The sequence below is a fragment of the Ovis aries genome, chromosome 2, assembly GCF_016772045.2.
Source record: "Ovis aries strain OAR_USU_Benz2616 breed Rambouillet chromosome 2, ARS-UI_Ramb_v3.0, whole genome shotgun sequence".
Classification (NCBI taxonomy): Eukaryota; Metazoa; Chordata; class Mammalia; order Artiodactyla; family Bovidae; genus Ovis; species Ovis aries.
Genome location: NC_056055.1, coordinates 233488398 through 233510978, shown reverse-complemented (window position 1 = coordinate 233510978; position 22581 = coordinate 233488398). Strand labels below are relative to the sequence as shown.

Genomic DNA, 22581 nt, shown 5'->3' with positions numbered 1-22581 from the left:
GTTCTTATGACTGTCACTACTATTTGTAAGGAACAGCAGACCCGTGGAGCAGGTGAACCTGGAGCCCCTGAGGGCCTGGGGCAGTCAGACAAGTGGGTGCACACTTCCTACAGATGGGTCACGTTTCCTAACCTGCTCCCTGGCAGGAAACAAGGATCGAGGACCACTTGTAAGAACAAGTGACTATTCTGGATCTAGAAGGAATAGGTGGGAAAACCTATAAGGCTGGGAGGTGTTTTTGAAAAATACTATGTTTCCAAAAATATCCCCAAAATGTGTTCCACTAAAAATTACCAAAAAGGATTGGGTGCTGAGATGAGTGTGGGAACCGGCTTCCTCCCCCAGGCCTCCTCTGAGACCTTAACAATGAACTTCCAGTGAGGATATGGGATGCAGGATGTGCCAGATTTATTTAACAACAGAACCCCCTTTCCACAGAGCATCTACCAAAGGGTTTCATGAAACATACTTTGGGAATTAAACCCTCCAGCTGGGCATGTAATATGGGGACATGGATTATAAGAAAGGAAACAAGAACACTTTGTTAACATTCAGTCAATGGCAGGCAGCTGCTGGACATTTTGGAAAAAGGAGAAATCTGTTCTTCACCATGGCACGGACACAGTATCACCTGTTCCCTGAACCCCCTAATTCCAGCCCCTTGAGATCCACCAGCTATGCAACCCCACATTTTACAGTCACATACATTAAATCTACGTTTATTTTTTGTTCTAAACTGTGCTTTTTCTCTCTTTAATATCGGCCCAGGACCTCCACCTCCCCTTAAAAAAAAAACCAACAAACACCACCACACGCACACATACACACACACCACCCTCCAAGCAGGTGAAAACCCCCGGCGATTAGTCTATAACAAATATTGACACGAGGGGGAAAAAAGGCATGTTGAAATGTATTAGAATCAGAACCTGTACAAAAAAAAAAAAAAAATTAAAATATAACCTGAAACTGTTCAAGTTCAGAAAGGCTACTAGTCAAGTCCTTTTCTCTTGCCAGGAGAATGCCATCATCAGAGGGCTCTGGGGCACCAGCCAGGGAGGGTGGGAAGAAAGAAACAGAAGCAGCAACAAATCCTTCACCAGAGGGGCCGCGACACACCATCCCCACCACGGATGCAGCCGGGAGGAATTAAAGACCTCGGGAGAGCGAATGTTGGCAGACAGCCCCCGTGGGCAGCCGGGGCCTTCACACCAAAGGCCAGTCTGAGTAGTCACAAGGCAGCAGGGAGCGAAGCCACCAGAGAACACCAAGCTGGAAGAGACTTCTGCCACCCAGCAGACCCATGGCAACCCAGCACTGGTGCTCAGATACCAGGGGTAAAGACAGCCCAGCGCTCCCAGCTAATGAGAGATTGGAGCTGGGCATTAAGAGGCTGAAAACCCGCAGGTTTGGTAAACACAGCCCAGCGTCGGCATCCCTCCATGGCCTGATCGGAGCTGCCAACAAGGGGTAAGGCAGGAGAGGGAAAACGAAGCATTTTGATACCTGGCTACTAGAGAGCGCCCACACCTCTGTGGGTACTGTGTACAAGGGGCTGGAGAAGGAATGCGGCCCCCTCACTCAGAGAGCACCCATCCCTGCGGGCCAGTTAAAGCTGCTTCCGGCTTATGAACAGCCTGACAAAATGACACGAAGCAAAAGGAAAACTGGGAGGGAGACAAGCCCTTAGACAGAAACGAGAACCTCCTGGAGGGAAGCTGGGCAGTGTCGGCCCTGTTGGGATGGCATCCGTGGAGCCCCTGAGTCTGAAGGGAGCAACTGGGGACAGGGGCGGTAGGGTGGGGGGAGGGACTTTAACGGTTCTTCTGGAACAGTACCAACGAGGGGGGAGGCGCTGGTGAGGGGACGGGCAGGTCTGGAACTCACGGAAGGTGGAGAGGGGAGGAAGCAGGCCCTTAGTGTCCCCTCCCCACCTGACCCAGGCCTGGTGAGTGCCAGCTGCCCCAGCCGGCCCTAGTGGCGGCTGGAGACCAGACCTTTCACTTTGGACATCTTCTTAGTGGGCTGCCTCTGCTCGGCGTGAGGGGGACATTCTCGTTCGGCCAACTGCTGTTCCATCTCCTGAGCCGAGGAGGACGCGGTAGCTTTGAGGGTCTTCTTAATGTTGGTAACCTGGAGGGAGACAGAGAATTGGCGTGCTCAGCTCGTACGTGCCAGAAACTCACAAGTTGCTCCTGCAACAACGGGGGCCACTCAGCGAAGAAACCAGAGCCCTCTGCAAGAAGACCTGAGATTATCTCCAGAAACCCACACAAGGGGAGAATGAGCAGGGGCTGCTCACAGAAGGTATGTGGAAATGAGTCAAGCAGAAAAGCAGAACGAATGATGCTTTCTTGGTTGAGAACGGGAAACAAGCCAAGTGGTAGTGGACCATTTGGCAAAAAGGTACAACAGAGCAGGTGAAGAAAGCACCGACTAAAATGGCCATGGAAAAAGAAAGGGTGACACAAGACGCTATACTCAGCTGACCGCTGCTGAGGTATGAAACCGCAGACTATTTTCACAAGAACTTTGGAACACAACTGCATGAGCCTTTATTTCGGCTTCCCTGGTGGCTCTGATGGTAAAGAATCGGCCTGCAATGCAGGAGACCTGGATTCGACCCCTGGAGAAGGGAATGGCAACCCACTCCAGTATTCTTGCCTGGAGAATTCCATGGACACAGGAGCCTGGTGTGCTGCATTCCATGGGGTCACAAAGAACATGACTGAGCAACTAATACTTTCTTTCTTGAATAAGCAACTAGAAGGTAAACTTCAGCCAACTAAGTGACCAATGACAAAAAATGTAGTCAAAAAGAATGGAATCACAGTACTGTTTTCAGCAGACCTTTCTTAATGGATATTCAAGCACCTCCTCCTGAACATATCCTATACAGTAACATGGATGTACTGTTCTATGAATGTTCTACCATTTCTTAATTAGTTCCTAGCTTGCTTTTCACTTATGTATGGTGCTTCAATGAACAGCCTTTGCATACTTTTGTGAACACCTGTGGAGCTTTCCAGATCAAAGGGTTTACACATTTTACTTTAGTTAACTACTACTATACTGCCTTCTGAAACATGACTGTACCAACTTGTCCTACAAACTGTGTGCTCCTATGCCCATATTTATACACGTTTCCCAATGCCAGTTCTAAAGGATCATTCATATCTTTGCCCTTCAGCTAGCTGAGGAGAATAATAATAAAGGGAAGAAAAACAGAAGAGGAAATATCAACTTTTTCCCCCAATCATTAGAAGGAAGAAAGAGAAGGCTGGTGCAGAGAAAAGTGTACACTTGTTGGTAAGAAAGTAAGCAGCTTCGTCTGTTTGGTGGCTTCCATGTTCTCTGGGAAGAAGCCCTGGTTTCTTACAGAACAAGAAGGGAGCTATCACCATCAATACTTCTCAACAGTCAGAGTATCAGGAGCTTGAGTAAGAGACAGTCCAAATGCAGAAAGGAAAGCAACATAAAAATTAGGTTCCTGGAGGAGAGCTGTCATCTGCGAAATGGGCCTAGACTAGACTGCAGGTCATTTTGTTTTTGTTGTTCTGAGATGTAGGAACAGCCACGCCTCAAAACTGCTGTCCCCTCAGTCATCTCAATGACATTTCTAAGAGGACCATCAACAGAGGGCTGTGAATGGGGACAGTGGACACAGAGGGCCACCGAATCCAAGGCTGGGTTCATCCAGTGTCTGCCAGGCCAAGACTTGCCATCTCAGGACCCCATCATGGACCTTCCCATGCTCACTGCTACTCTGTTATCTCCTGTTCAAGAGAGTTACTTGGTGAGGTAGTGAGCGAAGAATTTGAAGCAAGTGGACAGCCTGCTGCTCTTTCTCTTACTTCAAGGCCTATTTTGATGGCCGTGGAGGAGAGATTAAGAAATGTAACTTCTCAGTTATCACTGCTTTATAAAACAACACTCCAAGGCTTGTCCGGTTTGATACGTTCTCTAAGCATTCAAGTGCCTGTTTACCTTTTCAGTTTCTTATAGAAACTATCTCCCAATAAGCTGATATTTGGGGTGGTTGGTGACACTGGCATGCCACATGAAGAAACGAGACCTACCTCAAAGACAAATCTGGCTTGTTTTCCATTTCTGACACACCATTCAAGACCTTGTACCATCCTTCCCTTCACAACACATGCCCTCCATTCGAGCCACGCCAAGTCCCCGGCCGCACACGCGGGAGCAGTCATTTCCCTCTGCCTAGCTGCCTGTCCTGCACACCCTGTCATTCCAGCCTGGGCAGGCCTCCTCCTTCACTAGCCCCCTCCGACCCCACCTCTTCCACAAACTCACCCTGACCACTCAAACACGCTGACCTGTCTCCCCTCAATTACACTGCCTGGCAGCGCCTCTCACTGTCAGATGGTGGCCTCCTACATGCTGTGTCCCCTCTGTGTTTCAGGGGTTCCCATCTGGCTTCCTGTAGTTACGACTACACGCTGACAAAGCTGAGCCCTCCACAGTTGGGTAAACACGACCCAGGTGAAAAGAGGGCTTCCTGAAGAAATGAGGCCCTTTATCCTCACAAGGCCTCTCAGCTGGATGGGGTGGGGGTGGGGTCATGACATGGCTCACAGTGGGTCGTTATGCATATACCGTGCTCAATCAGTTTGACTGTTGGCATTTAAACACATGGAACTTACAAAGGAGACTGCTGAGCCAGTTACAGACTCTCAGAGTTGAAAGGGAGAGTCAACCAGCTTTCTATAATAACTCCCCAGGTCTAACCATAGACACCTCCTTCTAGAACCCAAGAGTGGCCACTCAGGCAGGTCCGTCAATTAAGTCTGTCTCAGCTCCACGGAACAATCCTGAGAAGTCTAACTCTGCCTTCACAGAGGCACCCTTGAAACAATGATTGATATCCTGCAGGCTGAGCTTCTTTGGCCTCAGTGTCGTGCTGCCTTCTAATTTTCTTCCTTGAGCAGTCTGGCTTGCAGGCGAGCGCCATCCCATTACCACAGATGACCTAGAGTTCGGCAGGTCCCTCAGATTATGAGCGCCTGCTAACACAATCACAGGCTAGTTCTACTAGAGACTTTAGATATTCAGGTAAAAGGAGAATCGAGACAGCTCTCGGGCAGGAAAACACCTTTGAGCTGTGGGGCTGAGCAAAGGCAGACAACAGAAGCAGAGCACATAGTAGGGAAAGGGCCACAGGGAAAAGGAGACCAGGGAGAAGGCAAGAAGTCTCCCAGGAGGCACGGGGAAGCACACGCCAACAGCCCACGGGCTCAAGGTCTGTCACTAACTCAGCTTCTGGGAGATTCTCCGTATTGAGAAAGAAAAGAGTGTACTTTGTCCAGTTATGCTGTATTACCTACCTGACTGGAAAATGGCCTATTTTGTAAATGCAGCAAGAGCTATACATTGACATTCCACACAACATCAGACTTATAAGCACATTCAAATAGGAAGAAGAATACATTCCAAAATCAAATATAAGTGATGAGGTACTTTGTGGAGGTGATCATTACCTCCCTCCAGAGCATTTGCTTGGAGATGACAAACAGTTTGTGACGTCACTGCTCTATCTCCTGCAGGTATGCTGGCATTGTGACTAATTAGTGTTATTTCTGTGAAAGACTAAAAGGAGAGATTATTCTTAGGCAGTTTGTATGGGGCTGACTTCATTAAGAGGGAAGGCTCTTAAAGCTAATAGCCACCAGAAGTTTGCTGTTATAAGATTTGAGGGGAAAAAAAACGAAGGTTTCCCCTCTGAGAACACCAATCTAACTTAAAAATAAACACAGACCAACTTAGCTGAGAAGAGGACTAAACAAGCTAAGAGCAACAGAAGCACAGGTACAAGCAGAATAGAACAGAATTACAGCTTGGCGGTAGATCTGTTTCCAAGTCAACAAACACTCAGGGAGCACCTTCCCTCTTGTGCCTTCAGCCAGGGCACAATCAACACCCTGCAGGTAGTAGCCAGGCCATGCGTTTAGAAAAACTGACTAGGCTCTGGGCTTTAGCCACACTCCCACTCTTCTCATAGTTGTCTGTTCTAGATTTCCTAGAAGAGTATCAAATTAGTGAAAAGTCAAAGTGTTAATTGCTCAGTCGTGTCCAACTCTTGGCGACCCCATGGACTGTGGCCCGCCACGCTCCTCTATCCATGGGATATTTCCCAGGCAAGAATACTGGGGTGGGCTTCCATGCCCTTTTCCAGGGCATCTTCCCAGCCCAGGGATCAAACCCAGGTCTCCTGCATTACAGGCAGATTCTTCACTGTCTGAGCCACCAGGAAAGACCAAATTAGAAGGCTGCTTTAATTGGTAGTGGAGGTAACCTTGGTTGTTGTCGCTGTTCAATTGCTAAGTTGTGTCCAATTCTTTGCGACCCCATGGACTGCAGCACATCAGGCTTCCCTGTCCTTTAGTTGGCCCAAATTTCTTTCTCTTGCACTTAAGCAAGCCCTTACTGCCACCTGGTGGCAGCATCAGGCCCTGCCAGCTGGAGCAGCTGTGTTTTCCAGCAGCGGACTGCTGACGGCAAGTCCACGCGTGCTGGCTCTCTCGTTTAATAACCGTACTTTAAGGAGTCCACACTGTTGTCTAACTACTGGTTGGGCTTCCACATTAGGCAGTCAGTGCCTTCTTTCATCAGATGCCATTTATTATGGAAATAAACTGGAGCCATTCAAAGTTCTACAACTAGTATCATTCATTTTGGCAAACCACCACAATCAAGCCCACCACCTGCCACACAATTGGCAGCAGTCCAATCACCCTGGTTCACTTCTTGACTCAGGAAGATCCGGTGGAGAAGGGACAGGCTACCCACTCCAGTATTCTTGGGCTTCCCTTGTGGCTCAGCTGGTAAAGAATCGCCTGCAATGCAGGAGACCTGGGTTCAATCCCTGGGTTGGCAAGATCCCCTGGAAAAGGGAAAGGCTACCAACTCCAGTATTCTGGCCTGGAGAATTCCATGGCCTGTATAGTCCACAGAGTCACAAAGACACGATTCAGTGACTTTCACTTCACTTCAACCACACTGGGGCAGCCAGCAGCGATCAGCCTCCTCCTGGGCGACCAACCAGGTTAAAGAGCGTTTCAGGTGATCCCGGGTCAGGTGGGCGTTTTGCCTCTAAATCTCCTATTTCCTAGGTCTGATTTATAGGGAAGAGTCAGTGAAGAGGAGAGAGAGAGATCAGTGAAGAGGAGAGAGGTTAGCCTTTCCTACTTCACTCAGACATCAATCCCAGGTCAGAGAAAAAACTACAATCTTCAACAGGGGATCACAGAGCTCATTAGAGAAACTGCAGGCTTATTTTCCTAATTGTATCTGTCTTTGACTAATGCTAAACTAAATATAGATCACACTTCTCCTGCAAGAAGTAGGGTTAAAAATTTACAACAGGTGGAACATTCCCAGAGTAGGTGTGCCTGTGTAGTATACACGAGTGTTTGTGCACATAAAATAAATTCTCTCTAGTTTGTGAAAAGCAGACTTCGGCAGTTCACTGATACTTACAGGGTGTGCCTGAAATATATAACAATCATTTGAGCACTTATTATGCATAAGGCACGGGACAAAGAGCTGGTCTTACAAAGATCAGGTTTTAATTTAAATAAGATACAGGTTTTATTTTCAAGAAATACATACAAGAGTAGGGGAAATCTTCAAATTTCACAAATCCCCCTTTGAAAGGCATGACCACCTATTTCTTATGTTCCTTACCTCTAACTCTGGGTTCCAGTCTGCCATACTCTAGGACACCTGACTTTTAAAATTCATTAAATATCATTAATGCCTCAAGCTCCATCATACCAGAAAAGAACTTTCAGTGCTAAAATTCTGATCTTCAGGGCTCCAAACAAATTGGGAGATGACTCCCACGGGTGTCCAGGCTACAGGCTCACAAACGCCCATTCAGATGCAGGGCTGGAGCCTGCGTCTCCCAGAGGCTAAAAGTGTCCTGAATAACCAGGTGTCTAATACCACAATCACACACTTTTACTTCCACTTGCGTTCCATCCACTGAATTTTTTCCCTTTCTTTCTTGTTCAGGATAAAACATATGATGCATTTTCAAAGGTTATGACAAACACGCATAGATTAGAGAATAAAATGAACACGGCGTACCCACCACACAGCGGAGGAGCGCAGCATTAGGCCTGGATGCCAGGTGCCTCCGCCCAGCCTAGTAACCATCAACCCTCCATCCACCCTGAATGCCATCCCCAAACTCGTTTCTTGTGCTGTGCAGCTGCAAAGTGTGTGTGAGCTGAGGAATTACAACATGCTGGTCTCCAAGCCCACTCACCCTCTGGCGACTGGGAATCAGAAAGGAGACGGAGAGCACCAAGCCCAGGGATGGGTCACAATGTCCTCTACACGAGCACCTTGCCCAAGGCCCACTCGTGAGCACTTCATCTACGCCAAGATTCAGGAGACAAGGAACAAACAGGGATACCTGGGAGTGGGGACAGACAGTCCCTGCCTTACCTCGGCCTCTACCTGCTGCTGAGTTCGGCTGTGGTTCTCCTTGTACTGGTTGGCTCTCAGAACTTGCTGCTCGATGCCCAGCAGGACTGCCTCGCAGCCATCACACCTACACAGGAGAGAACCAGCCACGAGCTGCAGAGAAGCCTGGGAGTCCACCAGTCTTCCAAATCTCCCTCCCCAGCTCCATAGACACTTGCTGGAACATTCTATCTGCAGGGGCTCTTGCCCCTTCACTCCTGCCATAGGACAGGTTGTTACTAAATACATAAGACAGGGCACATGGAAACAAACACAGAGGATATGGAGCGATTTCCTAAGAGTTTATTTTTGACCATGGCATGCAGAATGCAGGATCTTAGTTCCCTAACCGGGGATAAAACCCACGCCCCCAGCAGTGGGAGCACAGAGTCTTAACCACAGGACCACCAAGGAAGTCCCTGGGGTGGTTTCTTAGAATACAGCTTCAATTTCCAACCTCTGTGTCCCACAAGAAAGTGACACAGACCATGCAATTAAAGGAATTAGGAGAGACTGCACAGGTGGCAATAACTGATCAGTTTTCTCAACAGAAAAAATTATTTTCTAAAAGCATCCTATTTTGAAGATTGCCCTTTTTCTTAGAAGTGTGTTACTTCCTGGTTGCCACCCACCTTCTCATTATTTCATTTTCCACACTTTTTATTTTGCACATTTTAAAATGTAAAAAAAAAAGTTGAAGCTACAGTAAATACCCACCTCCCCTCCACTTCAGAGTCAGCAGTTGTGAACATTCTGCCGTACCTGTGATATCACTCTATGTACCAGCTTTGTTTCAAATCTAACTCCAATGCCTAAAAACAAGGGGTAAGAATTCGTAGACACCCTGGGAGCTAGGAGAGCCCTGAGTGCAAATACGCTGACGCCAGATGTTGGAGGTGAAAACTGTGTTGGTCATCTCAAAGACAGAAACAGACAGCCAACTTCAGCAGGACTAGACACCGAAAGCTTCTCTTCCAGACCATGTTCACGTTAGCGGTATTTTATAAGTTTCTTTCCCATCTATTCTGACTTAACAGTTTTACACTCTTTTGAAAGCTCCTGTTTGTGTCACATGTTGTAAAGGGAAGATGTACGGAGTCACACCTAGGACGGAACCCGGGGTAAAGCGTGGGCAGCAACAGCCCGGGGGTCTGACAAGAGCTGCAGCGAGGGAAGCTCAGAGGGCTTTGGACCTCTAGAAGGTCAAAGCTGGGCCGTACCTCCCTGGATATACACCTCCTGCGGCTAAGCCAGGAGAAGGAAATGGCAACCCACTCCAGTGTTCTTGCCTGGAGAATCCCAGGGATGGCGGAGCCTGGTGGGCTGCCATCTATGGGGTAGCACAGAGTCGGACACGACTGAAGCGACTTAGCAGCAGCAGCAGCAGCAGCAAAGCCGGAGAGTCAGTCTGAGAGTCAGTCTGCTTAAAGACAATTTTCACCCCCACCCCTTGCACAAAGCCGACCTGCCCTGCTTCATGATCTCAAACATGCCATGAGCCCACCTACAACTGTACTCTCCTCACCTCCAACTATACTCTCATCCTGGCCCTCCTTCACAACTTGGTTTTTAATAACTGTAACAAATTCTTGTAGAATGGGAATGTGCAACAGCTCTCACATGCATCCAATTCCATTAAAATAGCATATGTGCAAATGTCCCACTTCTTTTTATATACCAGAATATGGTTATCAAATATTCAATACCTGAGTCTATGTCCCAATTCAGAATAACCTATTCCTTGTCTTCAATATCCCTCACGGTGTTTTACAAACGCTAGCCCAATGTTACTGATGCTGAATATGGTTCTCTTATCCACAAAGTCTTACTGACACAAATTCCCTAGCTTGGTCAAAGGCTGAGGGTGAGTCTGCAAAGCAATAGGATCAGTGTCAGGCTTAAGAGACTCCACCTGCCAACCCTGGGCACTTCACAGCCTGCTGCTAATTAGCCCCCATTTGCACAGGACAAGAACAATTTTACAACTATGACATTAGGCAGCCTGAAGTGATTCTTGCTGTCACAAAGCTATAGTCACAAATGCAGCTCACACCCTGCTTGCTGTCCCAAGGTCCCAGCACCCAGGCAGCCCCCGCTGATACCTGAAGACCACATTTCCCCAAACAGAAGCACAAAGGCCAGGCTAGATATCCCCTTCCTAAAGGCGGGCGGCAGGGGGCAGTTGGCTTCCCTGGTGGCTCGGTGGTCAAGAATCCGCCTACAGTGCAGGAGATGTGGGTTCAATCCCTGGGTCGGGAAAATCCCCTGGAGAAGGAAACGGCAACCCACTCTAGGATTCTCATCTGGGAAATCCCATGGACAGAGGAGCCTGGCAGGCTGCAGCTCTTGGGGTCACAAAAGAGTCAGATACAACTTAGCGACTAAACAATAACAAAGATGGGGGCGCCTCCTTCTCTGAGCCTCACCATTCATGTAAGGTCTTGACAATATTATTGATATCTTTCTTTCGGATGTCACGGCCAATGCAGAAATCCACTTCCAGCAGCTGGTTTCGCTGGTCCAGCTTGCCCTGGATGATGTCAGTGTAGACCGCCTCGATGATGAGGTCCTCCAGTTCCCGGAGGTTCCGCATCTCCAGGTCCCTCAGCAGCACGGAGTAAGGGATACACTGTAGAGAAGGTGTGCATCATACTTACAAAACCACTGGTAAACATTCAAGAAAATTCCAGTTATTACCCAGATCGCCAACGTCTGCCTCAGGACTTTGGGAAGTGCAGTCCAGTGGTAATTAGTAACATTTACAGTGCGGTGAGATCTGGGCTTCCCCGGTGGCTCAGCTGGTAAAGAATCTGCCTGCAATGCAGGAGAGCTGGGTTCCAATCCTAGGTTGGGAAGATCCCCTAAAGAGGGGAAAGGCTACCCACTCCAGTAATTCTGGTCTAGAGAATTCCATGGACTATACAATCCATGGGGTCACAAAGAGTTGGACACGACTGAGCGACTTTCACTCATGGCAACAAGAGATGGATAAAAGAGCTGTGAGACCAGTGGGATCCAAACCAGACCCACAGTATCTTAGGAATGCATTCTCCTCCATCCTCTGCCTAGTGGACGTTGCTCACTTTTCAGCTGAGAAGAGAAAAATACTCAGTATCTGGCACTGTGCTGCCTTCTGGAAGCTTGCAGAATTTGTGTAACATGCTAGGTCATCAAAAAACTCCCAACAATCTCAGACACCAGAGAGACAAACTGGCTGCTTGCCCAGCAGAGCACAAATTTTAAAAACTTAGAGGCTAACACACCCACCTACAAGTGGCCACTCGGTACTGCTAGCTCAAAGGTCATCCTGAAATTTACATTTGCTTTCTTAGTCTCTTACCCAACAAAGTCAACTCCCCAATAGTAGTCCTGTAATGGGCTGTACCAAAACTCTGCATGACTCCAAGGAAACTGGATATTTAAATACCCAGTTTTCTGCAATTCCTCTGACACATCACTATTCGCTTGAAAATTAACAGAGCAATCAAATCTGCAGAAACAGACAGAAGGAAGATGTATGCAGAGAATATGACAAACCTACCTGAGGGGTGTTCTATGACTAAAGGTCTGAAATCCAGAGTTGGTACATGGGCTTACAATGAGAGGTTGCAAAAACGAGGTAAAGAGTCACTACTACTCTTTGCTATACTTGAGAAGTCCATGATCAGGACAAAAGGAAAAAAAAAGAGTTCAGGTCCTCATTTCCTAACAAAACAGGTCTCCCACCTGTAACGCCCAGCTGAGAATCAGAAATCTGTGATTAGACCAGATAAAATAATATTAATAAGTGAAAACAACAATCCAAGAACAAATAGACATCTTTCTAGCTCAATCACAGAGGGAAAAAACAAAAAGCAAACTTTTTCAAAGGCACAGCTTCACGAAAACTGAAGACATTTAGGTTAGGATTGAGCAGAGAACCAAAAACCAACTATAAATTGACTGAACCTGGATCTTCTTTGTTAATGGCTATGAGCAGATGGTTGCATGTCATCTAAACTGAGTGGAGCAAAGAACTCAGAGATATAGTGGAGTGGTATTTTACAGGAGGTTAGGGTCAGAAGTCAGCATAGGCAAAAAGTTCCAATTAGTATATTCAACCTTGAAAATCCCCAGAGGAAGGCAGCTTATTAAAAAATCGACCTCTCAGTAAGTCCAGCATACAAGTTATTCCTCCAGCATGGGAACAGTTCACTGTGTATTGAGCAACAGCTGAAGTGGTTAACTTGCCTTGAGATGCCTTGCTGTTTGAAAAATCTGTGTCTTGAAACAGCAGTCTCCTTTAAGCATGGCAAATGCTCAAGCACGTGGGGTACCACGGCATGCCAGAACTGAGACCTGCTGATTCACATCACTCCTGGGCATACTCTTCCTAAACGGAATCGTGAGTAAATATCTACACTATTTTAACTGCTATCTTATTCTCTTTTGTCCTTTGCCAGGCAAATTTTATGCATTTATGATGCAACTCTGCCGTGTGCAGCTGGGAGTTCCCACACTGATGCCAACGAGATACCTGCCTCGAGGTGAGGAAGAAGACAGGAAAGGGCTGGGGCCGTACCTTCATCCTCGACGCCAAGCTCACGATGGTGAGGTGCTTCAGCTTGTTCTGCTGAGCTGTGCTCAGTTCTGGCAGGCTCTCCTTGTTGGCTGCTCAGTCCCACCCACCACAAAAATCAAGACACAAAACAAAATTAGGATTTCTTCATGGAATAAGCACACAAACTCCCCACATCAAACCTACTACTGAATCACTGTCATGACTCTGCACTTACTCATGAGGCAAATGTTCCATCAGCGCCTCCTGTCTTCACTCAAAGACCATGTGCTTCCAAAGAAGAAAAAAACTGAATGTCTACACCTAAGCTGGGTCTCCTAAGAAGCCAGGCATGACTGCACAAAATGATATGAAAATTATCTTAACGGAATACTATTTTCAATGTCTTCCCAGAGTACCTGTTATGCGCAATGCACTATCTTAAGTGATTCAAGGGGAATAAGATGGGCCTTATCGGGGCTGCTGCACCCCACAACTCCAGGAGCACCAACCACCACCCAGAGCTGGGCAACTCAATGGCCCTGGACTTGTCCTTAGTTGTCATCTGACGTTTCAACAGCTACAAATGCAAGAGAACTACCAGAAGAAAGGTACAAGTTACCAGAAGACGACCAGAGGGTGAGAAAAACAAAGGGAAAAAGAGCTCACACAAGTGAGTGCAATCAGACTGGGGAGATAGAAAAACAGAACAAAAGGTGGAGCTTCAGATGACTGTGGAAGGACGGGCACAATGTAAGCAACAGCAATAATGAAAACAACAGCGATGGCAGCAGCCAAGGGAACAGACGGCAAGCTGTACTTAGTGCAAGTGCACACACAGATCCACACGTACACACACACAACCAGGGAGTCCTCACAACCACCCCACAAATCAGATTCCAAATGTCTTTGGTTCCTTACCCATAATTCTAGATTCCAATTGGTGAATCCAAACTGCCTTTCTTCCCCCTTGAGCACCCTGCTGAAATTCACGTGGTGCCAATTCCTGACCTAAACTGAATTAGGCTTTTTAATCCCATTTGTTGTGAATAGTCATTTGTTTTGCTTGAATGTGTTTGAATGTGTTTGATTACTGGTTTTGCCCACATCTCTCAAGCGTGTTACATAAAAAAGTATATGCATCATACAACTTTTTAAAATCATATAACCTTTTTAGAATCCCTGAAATTCTAAATGATGAAACATCCAGCCCAAGAAGTGCAGAAGAGGACCTTTTTATCACTCCCCTTTGACAGATGAGGGGACTGAGGTACAGAAGATCACTTAATTTGCCAAAGGACACACAACTGGTGGAAGTGGAGACAGAGTATAAAAGCCAAGAATCCTGGTTCCAGAGTCTGTAAAATGCTGCTCTTTCGTGAGGATGGAAACAAAGGATTCACTCACTGGAACAAAGTGCAGGTCAGAAAAAACTGGCAAGTGGCAAACTGTCCAGTGCGATGGCAGCACAGAGTTAAGTGGAAGTGACCAGGGAGAGAGAAAGTGCGAGAAAAGAGCAGTCAGGGATACCACAGTGAGGACCTTGAGTCACACCACTAAAATAAATGCCAGGTCTATGTCATACCACTAAAATAAACTAGGAAAGCCAGAAAAAAATGGTTTGAGTGGAATGTAAGTTAGTGTTTGGACATGCATGTACTTCATTCCTGACAGTTACAATGACTATGCTGTACAATGACTTACAATGACTCAAATGATCTAGAAAAGAGAACTGGGTAAGTAGATTATGGAGTATTAGATTATGAAATATTAAAAATGACTATAAAGATGTAAAACATGGATAAACACCTATGAAATAAGTGAATAAAGCAAGATATAAAATTGCACACATAATCTAATTATACCTACAGAAATCATAAGCACAAGGGAGGAAAAGTCCAGGACCATAAAACGAAAAGTGGTTTTGGGTGGTACAACTACAAGTGACTTTTTCCCCTATTTTCCAAACCTTCAATATGGTGATGGTATTTAGATAATATTTAACACTTAAAGACTTTCCACATGGGTATTCTGACATTTCACAACACTCCAAGTGCTCTACCAACACCAGTCCTCAAGAACCTCATCTGAAAAAAAAACAAGGGCTGTATTTATGGATGAGCATAAACATAGCCCCCTTTAACCCACTGGGAAATAAAAGGAGGGAACCAAAGTCCTCATGGGATGTCACCTACAAAGCACAGTGAGATGAGAAACAGCCAGGTAAGCGCCCACCCCATTATATCCCAGACCTCTGTGAGCCTCGGGAAGACAACACATCCAGGCAGAGTAACATAATGAAGAGACGTCTGTGGAGGATCTTAACCAACTCACCTATGTAATCTGGGTATGTTCCATAGGCAAACAGATTCAGCAACTGCAAATAAGCAGCATTTGCTCCCTCTGCAAGCTGAGGAGGGAAAAAAGAAAACAGTTCACAGAGTGAGCTGTCTACCCATCACTGCAGCATTCGAGCAGAGGGCAGGTGATCACGGGCCACAGTTCTGTACTGTTTTATTGCTTGGTCCCTAAGATCCCTCCCAACTCTGATTCTTTGGGAAAAAATAAATAAGGTTATTAAGGGCCCATATTTAAATTATCTCTCTCAGGAATACACACTTTACACTCTACCCAGCTTGCCCAAGGGAACTACTTTTGTCACACAGATGCGCACAAAGTAATAAGCACTGGGAGCAAGTGGAATTTTCTCAGCGTTCCCCACCATTGAAACAAGGACAGGGGCAGCTTTGTCAACACCGCAGCTTGATGGGTACAGGGTAAGTCACTCTTAATCCAAACTGAAAAAAGTACAGGGGTGGCTCCAAGTTTCAGGACTACAAGTGGACTGTGAATGCTGGAGATTAGCAAAGCCTAAGATTCAATAGCACAGCACAGCCCCAAACAAAACTGTCCATCAAAATTACCTACTCCTCGCTAACCCTAACGGCAACGAGCCACCTGTGGAAGAAAAAGAAAAGTGGTCCTGCTCTGCTGAGAGCTGCTCTACTCTGCTCTGCTCTGCTGCCAATCACCATAACTATGTGCTTTCCCTACTCACAAATATGACCTGTTACTCTCCCAATTTACCAAACTCAGGAAAGTCTAAACAGGAACCAAGTGGCATTCTGTAGAATAATAATACCACTCAACTTTAAAAGGTTCCAAAAACTACATCTGTAATTTCTGACCACTGAAAGGCAACTAGCTTATTCCCAGCTCACAAATGGAAAGAAAATCAACTGTGGGAAGATAAAGGTGCTCTGCTGAACACGCCAATGAGAACTCTGGCATCCTAACACCCTGGCCTACCTTCTCAGATTATCAAGAATCTCCCGAGGTCCTCAATCAGAAGTGGATGAGACCATCAAATCTAGTCCCCACTTTTCAGACAGACAATTTCAAAACTAGCCATAAAAGACTATTTTCCCTAGGGCAGACACTCCAAAATTTCTCCCACTGGCCCAAATCAGTAACATTTTTCTGACTTTAATTTGCATCCATCTCCTCTTACCCAAACTTCCATAAAAAACAACTACTTGTTTATATTCATTCAGGCTTCTCAGAAACCTGAAGAAACAAATTACTCCTGGCCATCTCTTCTTTTGAAAGATGATGACCTATGAAGCCACAAAAAGGCATGGGGGAAATTTAAATGCAATATTACTAAGTGAAAGAAGCCAATCTGAAAAGGCTACATATGTTATGTTTCCAACTATATGACATTCTGGGAGAAGTAACAACATCAGTGGTTGTCAGGGACTAGAGGGGAGGAAGAGAATCTTGGGGGCAGTGAAACGCTCTCCCTGATACTGTAATGGTGGATACATGTCATCAAACCGCTTCTCTAAATCCATAAGGGCTTCCCACGTGGTGCCATGGTAAAGAATCCACCTGCCAATGGAGGGGACACAAGAGACATGGGTTCAATCCCTGGGTCAGAAAGATCCCCTGGAGGAGGGCATGACAACCCACTCCAGTATTCTTGCCTGGGAAATCCCATGGACAGAGAAGCCTGATGAGCTATAGTCCATGGGGTCTCAAAGAGTCAGACACAACTGAGCACACACACACACACACACACACACCCCACAGACTGTACAACACCAAGTGTGAACCCTAACAGAAACTCTGGTCTCTGGGTGACAGTCATGCATCAGTGACATTCCACACTGGTGGGGGACACTGGTAACGGGGCAGGTCATACATGCATGAGAGCAAGGGATACATTAGAACTCTCTGTACCTCCCTCTCAACTTTGCTGTGAATCTAAACTGATCTCAAACAATTAAGTCTTTAAAAAAAAAAAGAACTCAAATTTTCTTAAATTTTCCTCACAGGATTGCCTTTCTATCTCTGGTAATTAAATTTTTACTGAAAGTCTGTGGTGTGTCAGAGTACATAAGAAGCTCTAAGAAAACAACAGTGCGCAGAATAGACCTTACCCTCACAGAGCTTACAGTCCAGCAAGCCAGTCTGATGTTAAATAAAAATTTACAATAAAAAAAAAAGTGGGTCTTTCTGTTTTCAACTGTTGCAGGGACAGGAACTGATGCCACACCCATACACCTGCATGGGATGATCCAGGGGAACTGCTCGAGCTTCTTAATCAAGAGGAATGAGCACATGTACAACAGCAAGTCCAGTAACCTGAAGACCCAACTCCTTTTGCTACAACGGGCTGACTCACAGCAGGGCTATAAGCATGAAGCCAGCAGCCAATGGCAAAGGCATTTGTCCTGCTGTCATGAACTGAAGAACTGGCCAGCAAAAGTCAGTCACCCGATTTACGTGGACCATCATCGACAAGAAAGCCCGGGCAACTCTAAGTAGCATCATGCACCTGATCCTCAAGAACAAGGACCACCCAGACCTGCACATGGCAGCCTTCAGCAGAGCAAGAGTAACACTGGGCAACCAGGAAGAAGCTCTGACACTGTAGAAGAAGCCAGCCTTCCATACCAAGAGCTCCTGGTGTAATAAAGTATGTAATACAATAAAGTATGTAATAAAGATGTCACCAGACTTTTAAATCAATCAACATAAAAGCATCAATCAATAAATATGAAAATATCCTAGGTGGAAAGCAGAGGTGGAAAAGTAGCTCTGTTCCACCTGATTATTCTCATTTTAAGATACAACAACCAAAGGTGATACCCAAGGTTTTAATAACCACTACCAAACAAGCAAACAAAGCAAAAAGAACTACTTCCCAGCTTTTCAGGTCATATTGTTTTTACACATCTTTAGCACTCAACTGCCCTTTTCACAGAAATAATATATTCTTTATCCATGCCCATCTCATGCTCAATAACAAATACTTCCTGCTATGTACGTGCCTGACCAATCTTCAATATCCATATTTATACCAGAGGCTTTTTGTCCCTACGAATGACTGGAACTACCAGTAACATCATTCATGCTGATACTATACTTTTCTAATTTATCAGGTTCAACTGGATTTTTCCCCTATCTTTCAAATTACTACCACTTCCCTGGTGACTCAGAGAGTAAAGAATCTGCCTGCAGTGCAGGAGACCGGGGTTCGACCCCTGGGTCAGGAAGATCCCTTGGCAAAGGGAATGCCACTCTAGTATTCTTGCCTGGAGAATTCCATGGAAAGAGGAGCCTAGCAGGCTACAGTCCATGGGGTCACAAAAAGTCAGACATGACTGAGCAACTAACGCTACTACTAATCTCAATTTACTCCAAATTCAGATGAAAATACTGACCAGATGGAACCCAGAATTTCATCCCCATTCACTTCCCCTGCCTCACCAATTACCATCCCTCACTCAAAAATAGCACCTCACAGGTCCACTATGCTTCAGCACCAATAATCCCTGGAAGAATCTCGGGAAGGTTTAAAACAAAGAAGATAGAGAAATTGTCTGAAAACTGCCCTTACCTCCTGCACGTTGGCCAGCTCCAGCAGTTCTCCAAAGACATATACTCCAGGAGCCTCCAAAACTTGGCTTATGAGAGCAGTGAGGGCTGAACCACTGGTACCTTTGGCTAGTAAGATAAACTGTTCCAGGAGGTTACTTGAGGGCTTCTGTTCACCTGCCATTCTCTGGCCTTGAGATCTGTCCAACAGAAAGTGTTTCAGTCATTCTTCCTCCTCCTTTGCAAAATCTGTGCTTATTTCATGCCGGATCAGACATCAGAATAGTTTTGCAGTATTCAAAAAGAAAAAACAGCTCCTGAGTCCAGATCTCACTTTGTGACATGGTAGGGTCTAACCTGGAGTTACAGGGATTTGGTTCTTATTCTGAGGTTTGAAACATTTAATAAAAGCCACTTTATTCCATCTGACCCTTCCCCAAAGGCAGCACCTTCAAAGCCCTTAAACCTAACCAGGACCTGAAGAAACACACAGGAGTATCTCAGTAGCTGTCTTATATTCACCTCATTTTTAGACTCTGGTTAAGAAGCAGAGACTCTTGTCAAAACACAGAGGCATCAGATGTAAGCAAAAGCAATCAGTTATAGCTTCCACTGTGTCATTAGAATCCCACCTACAACCAGATACAGATAAGGAAAAATAAAAGGCAGACAAGAAAGATGATGCATTTAATCAAAAAATCACTGACTGAATAGAAAAGGGGAGAGGGGAATCAACTTGAAAGATAAAGAGCAACATATTCAAACTAAGAGAATACATGCACACATGCTGTTTAAGTCCATGTGGAAAATCCCTTTATTTGGCCTCCTGCTGGTATGTAACATTTCACCAAATATAACTTCAGAATTTGTAGAACACCTCCAGAAAACAATAAAAAGATTTGAGGAAACAATGAAGATAGCCATCCTGAAGACATTAGGACAGGAGGGTTCCTCGATTGTAAAATCTACTGACGACAAGCTGAGTGTATGTGAACATACACACGCTGTATATCTACTCTACAGGAATTACTTCTCTAAGAATGATATATCCTGGGCAGTGTGACAAAATGAAGGAGTAGTAGAGGGAAGAAGAGAACAAACCGAAAAAGGATAGCTTGCTACAAGAGAAACTAAGTTTTCCTTTGGAGGCAGGCACCAAGAGCTGCAGTCCTTTCATAGTATTACAGGAACAAGTACGTCGTTTCACCAGGGTTACTTAGAAGGTCTTGTTGGAAACAGAAAAAAATGAAGTGCTAAATAAAAGGAATAAAGGTTGCTAAGGAAAGGGGAAACTGGAGGGAGAAGAGGAGAGGGTATGAGGGAGATGTCGGGGGAAGGTGATGTGTTTGGAGAGGAAAAAACAAAAACCTCCCTTCCAAGTGGAGATGTGTGAAGACACTGAATGATAGGGGATGGAGAAGGGGTAAAAACATGGACAGAACTTCGGTCCCTCGAAAAAAATCTCGGCCTAAAACGCAAACCCCGTGGGGGCAAAGAGATAATAAGGAGGCGCTGATAACCGCTTTCTTCTGGAGTGGGAGGGCCCAAGGAGGCGGCTAGGAACTCAGGGGAGAATTCCCGTCCTGCGGGGGGCGCTATTTTCATGGACCGCAGAGGGGCAAAGCCGCAGCCTTTGCGGGTGGAGACGCGAGAGTAAGCACAGTGCGGACGCTGAGGGTCGCGGGTTGGGGTGGGCTTTAGGGCGGGCAGCGTGTACCGCGCAGGGCCGCGGGTGCAGGGTGAGGAGCAGAGGGGCGCGCTCCGGGGCGGGGGCGGGGCGGTGTGGCCGCGGGCTTTTCCCACGGTTGGCGCTAGGCCTGACCGCCCAGCCGCGCCTGGCGCGCCGGGCCCCACCCTCTCTCCGGCCCCTACCTGTCCTCCGCCGCCTCTCTGTCGTCTCGGTCGCTGGCTTGGCCTCCCGGCGCCTGCCCGCAGGTTGTCAAGCGTCCATGATCTGCCCGGCGTCCGACGCTTTTCTGCCTCCGCCGACCCGTTGCCCTTGAGGCTCCCCCGGAAGCCTCCCTCCGCTGCACTCGAGTTCCGCCCACACTCGGTTCCCCTGCCGCGTTTGCAGCCTCGGAGCTCCAGTGAGGCCTCCACCAGAGAAAAGAGGTCCGAGCCGGCTGGGGTGGGGGTCCTGAGGAGAGTAATGCAGCCTAGGCAGGACTAGGGGCCCAGACCATCGCCATCTGCAGCTTTGGGCCGTAAATCCATTCTCCCTGCCTAACTGTGGCTACCCATGGGGTACAGAGCATCTTTGCATATGCTGGTGCCGAATGCTGTACACCGTCTCGTCGAATTCTTAAAACAACTCCAGGCCTGTAACATTATTCCCATTTTTTTAAGATCCAAAAGCCAGTGTGTCTAAGTCTGCTTTGAAACCCAGGCTCTCTGAAGCCAAAGACCATGTTCTTCGCCTCTATTCAGAAAATGTTTAAAAATAAGTAAAAGACTGGTTGAACCAACCATGATTCTGTGACCAAAATGATATTTGTGGCGTTGCATCTGCTATTTACCAACTCCCCTGGAAGATGGCTAGGAATGCCACCCAACTGAACACCTAAGCTGGCTCCTTTAACATGTACACCAGACTAAGGTCTTGAAAATGAAAAGAAAGGGGAAAAAAAAGGGCCCTATTTACCTTTCATGAATTCAAGTGCAGAAATCAGACAGCGGCAAAGGTGCGGAGCACCAACACATTCATTTTGAAAATTTCTTTAGCGCCTATTATGTTCTAGAAGGTTCTATGAAGATAAAGTTCTTGCCCTCAAAAAGCTTCAATCTGTTAAGTGCTATGAGAGAGAGAGATGACACTTTGGAAGCACAGAAGAGAATGCGCTGGGGAAGAGAAAGTGGGCATCTTATGGGCAAGAGCTGAGAAGAAAAGAGGTCTGCACTATGTAGCGTATACTGATGCAAAAAAGAAACCCAGAGTGACTGGAGCCCAGGGATCATGGGTGAGAGATGGGGGCTGCAGAGCTGGCATCAGGTCATCTTGTGTTCTTGGAAACCACATGCAAGGCACTATACCCATAAAAACCTAAATACAGCAAAGTTCCTACCTGGGAGAGTTCATGGTTCTGGGGGAGACAGGCCTGTCTGGCCAGGACAGATGGTGCCACAGGTATCCCAGGAGTCCAGCCAAGGCTCTCCTGACTGTGCCCTGGGGAGAGGTGATTCAAGGCAGCCTTCTAGAGCAGATGAGGCTTGAGTTGAGCCTGGAAGAATGAGCAAGCAAATCAGAAAGAGGACAAGCCATGTAAAAGAGGTTTTCTTTTATCTTAGAGGCACTGGGGAGTTGTTGAGGGTTTTTAAGCTGTGGAGAGGTCTGAATAATTGCCATTTTGGACACTAGCTGCTATAGGAATGGACTGGATATGGAGAAAACTAGCAGCAGCAGCAGCAGCAGCAGAGGCTGGGAAACCCTTGAGGTGACTGATGGATTCCGGTTAAGAGATGTGAGATCTTGAACAAAGGTGGCAGCAGTTGGGCTTGAAATAGAAAGGTCCTTGTTGGAGACGTTTAGACCATAGAATCTATCAGACCTGGCAGCCAGTTGAATGCAGGGATAGAGAAGGAAGATATCACCCAGGATTCTGGCTGAGGAGGCCAGAGCTGTCTGGAAGTGGTGGTAAGTGAACAGGGCTGAGGAGGAGAAGGGACAAATTTGG

General features: G+C 46.6%; 1 protein-coding gene across 5 annotated transcripts; it reads right to left on the bottom strand.

Annotated features, from left to right (window-relative positions):
- Positions 1 to 391: 391 nt before the first annotated feature.
- COPS7B (COP9 signalosome subunit 7B) lies at positions 392 to 20888 on the bottom strand. Of its 5 annotated transcripts, XM_015092738.4 has the most exons (7): positions 20783 to 20888; positions 18933 to 19110; positions 15362 to 15437; positions 13052 to 13140; positions 10917 to 11119; positions 8473 to 8578; positions 392 to 2133 (listed from the first exon to the last, which is right to left on the bottom strand). In XM_015092738.4, exons 2-7 carry the CDS (start codon positions 19092 to 19094, stop codon positions 1975 to 1977), a joined length of 795 nt encoding a protein of 264 aa, XP_014948224.1. In that variant the 5' UTR covers positions 19095 to 19110; positions 20783 to 20888; the 3' UTR covers positions 392 to 1974. The 5 variants fall into 5 exon arrangements, with proteins under 5 accessions (XP_014948224.1, XP_042098305.1, XP_060264602.1 ...); NM_001162562.1 differs by lacking the exon at positions 20783 to 20888 and having other exon boundaries at positions 1976 to 2133; positions 18933 to 19094; XM_042242371.2 differs by lacking the exons at positions 13052 to 13140; positions 15362 to 15437.
- Positions 20889 to 22581: the final 1693 nt, after the last annotated feature.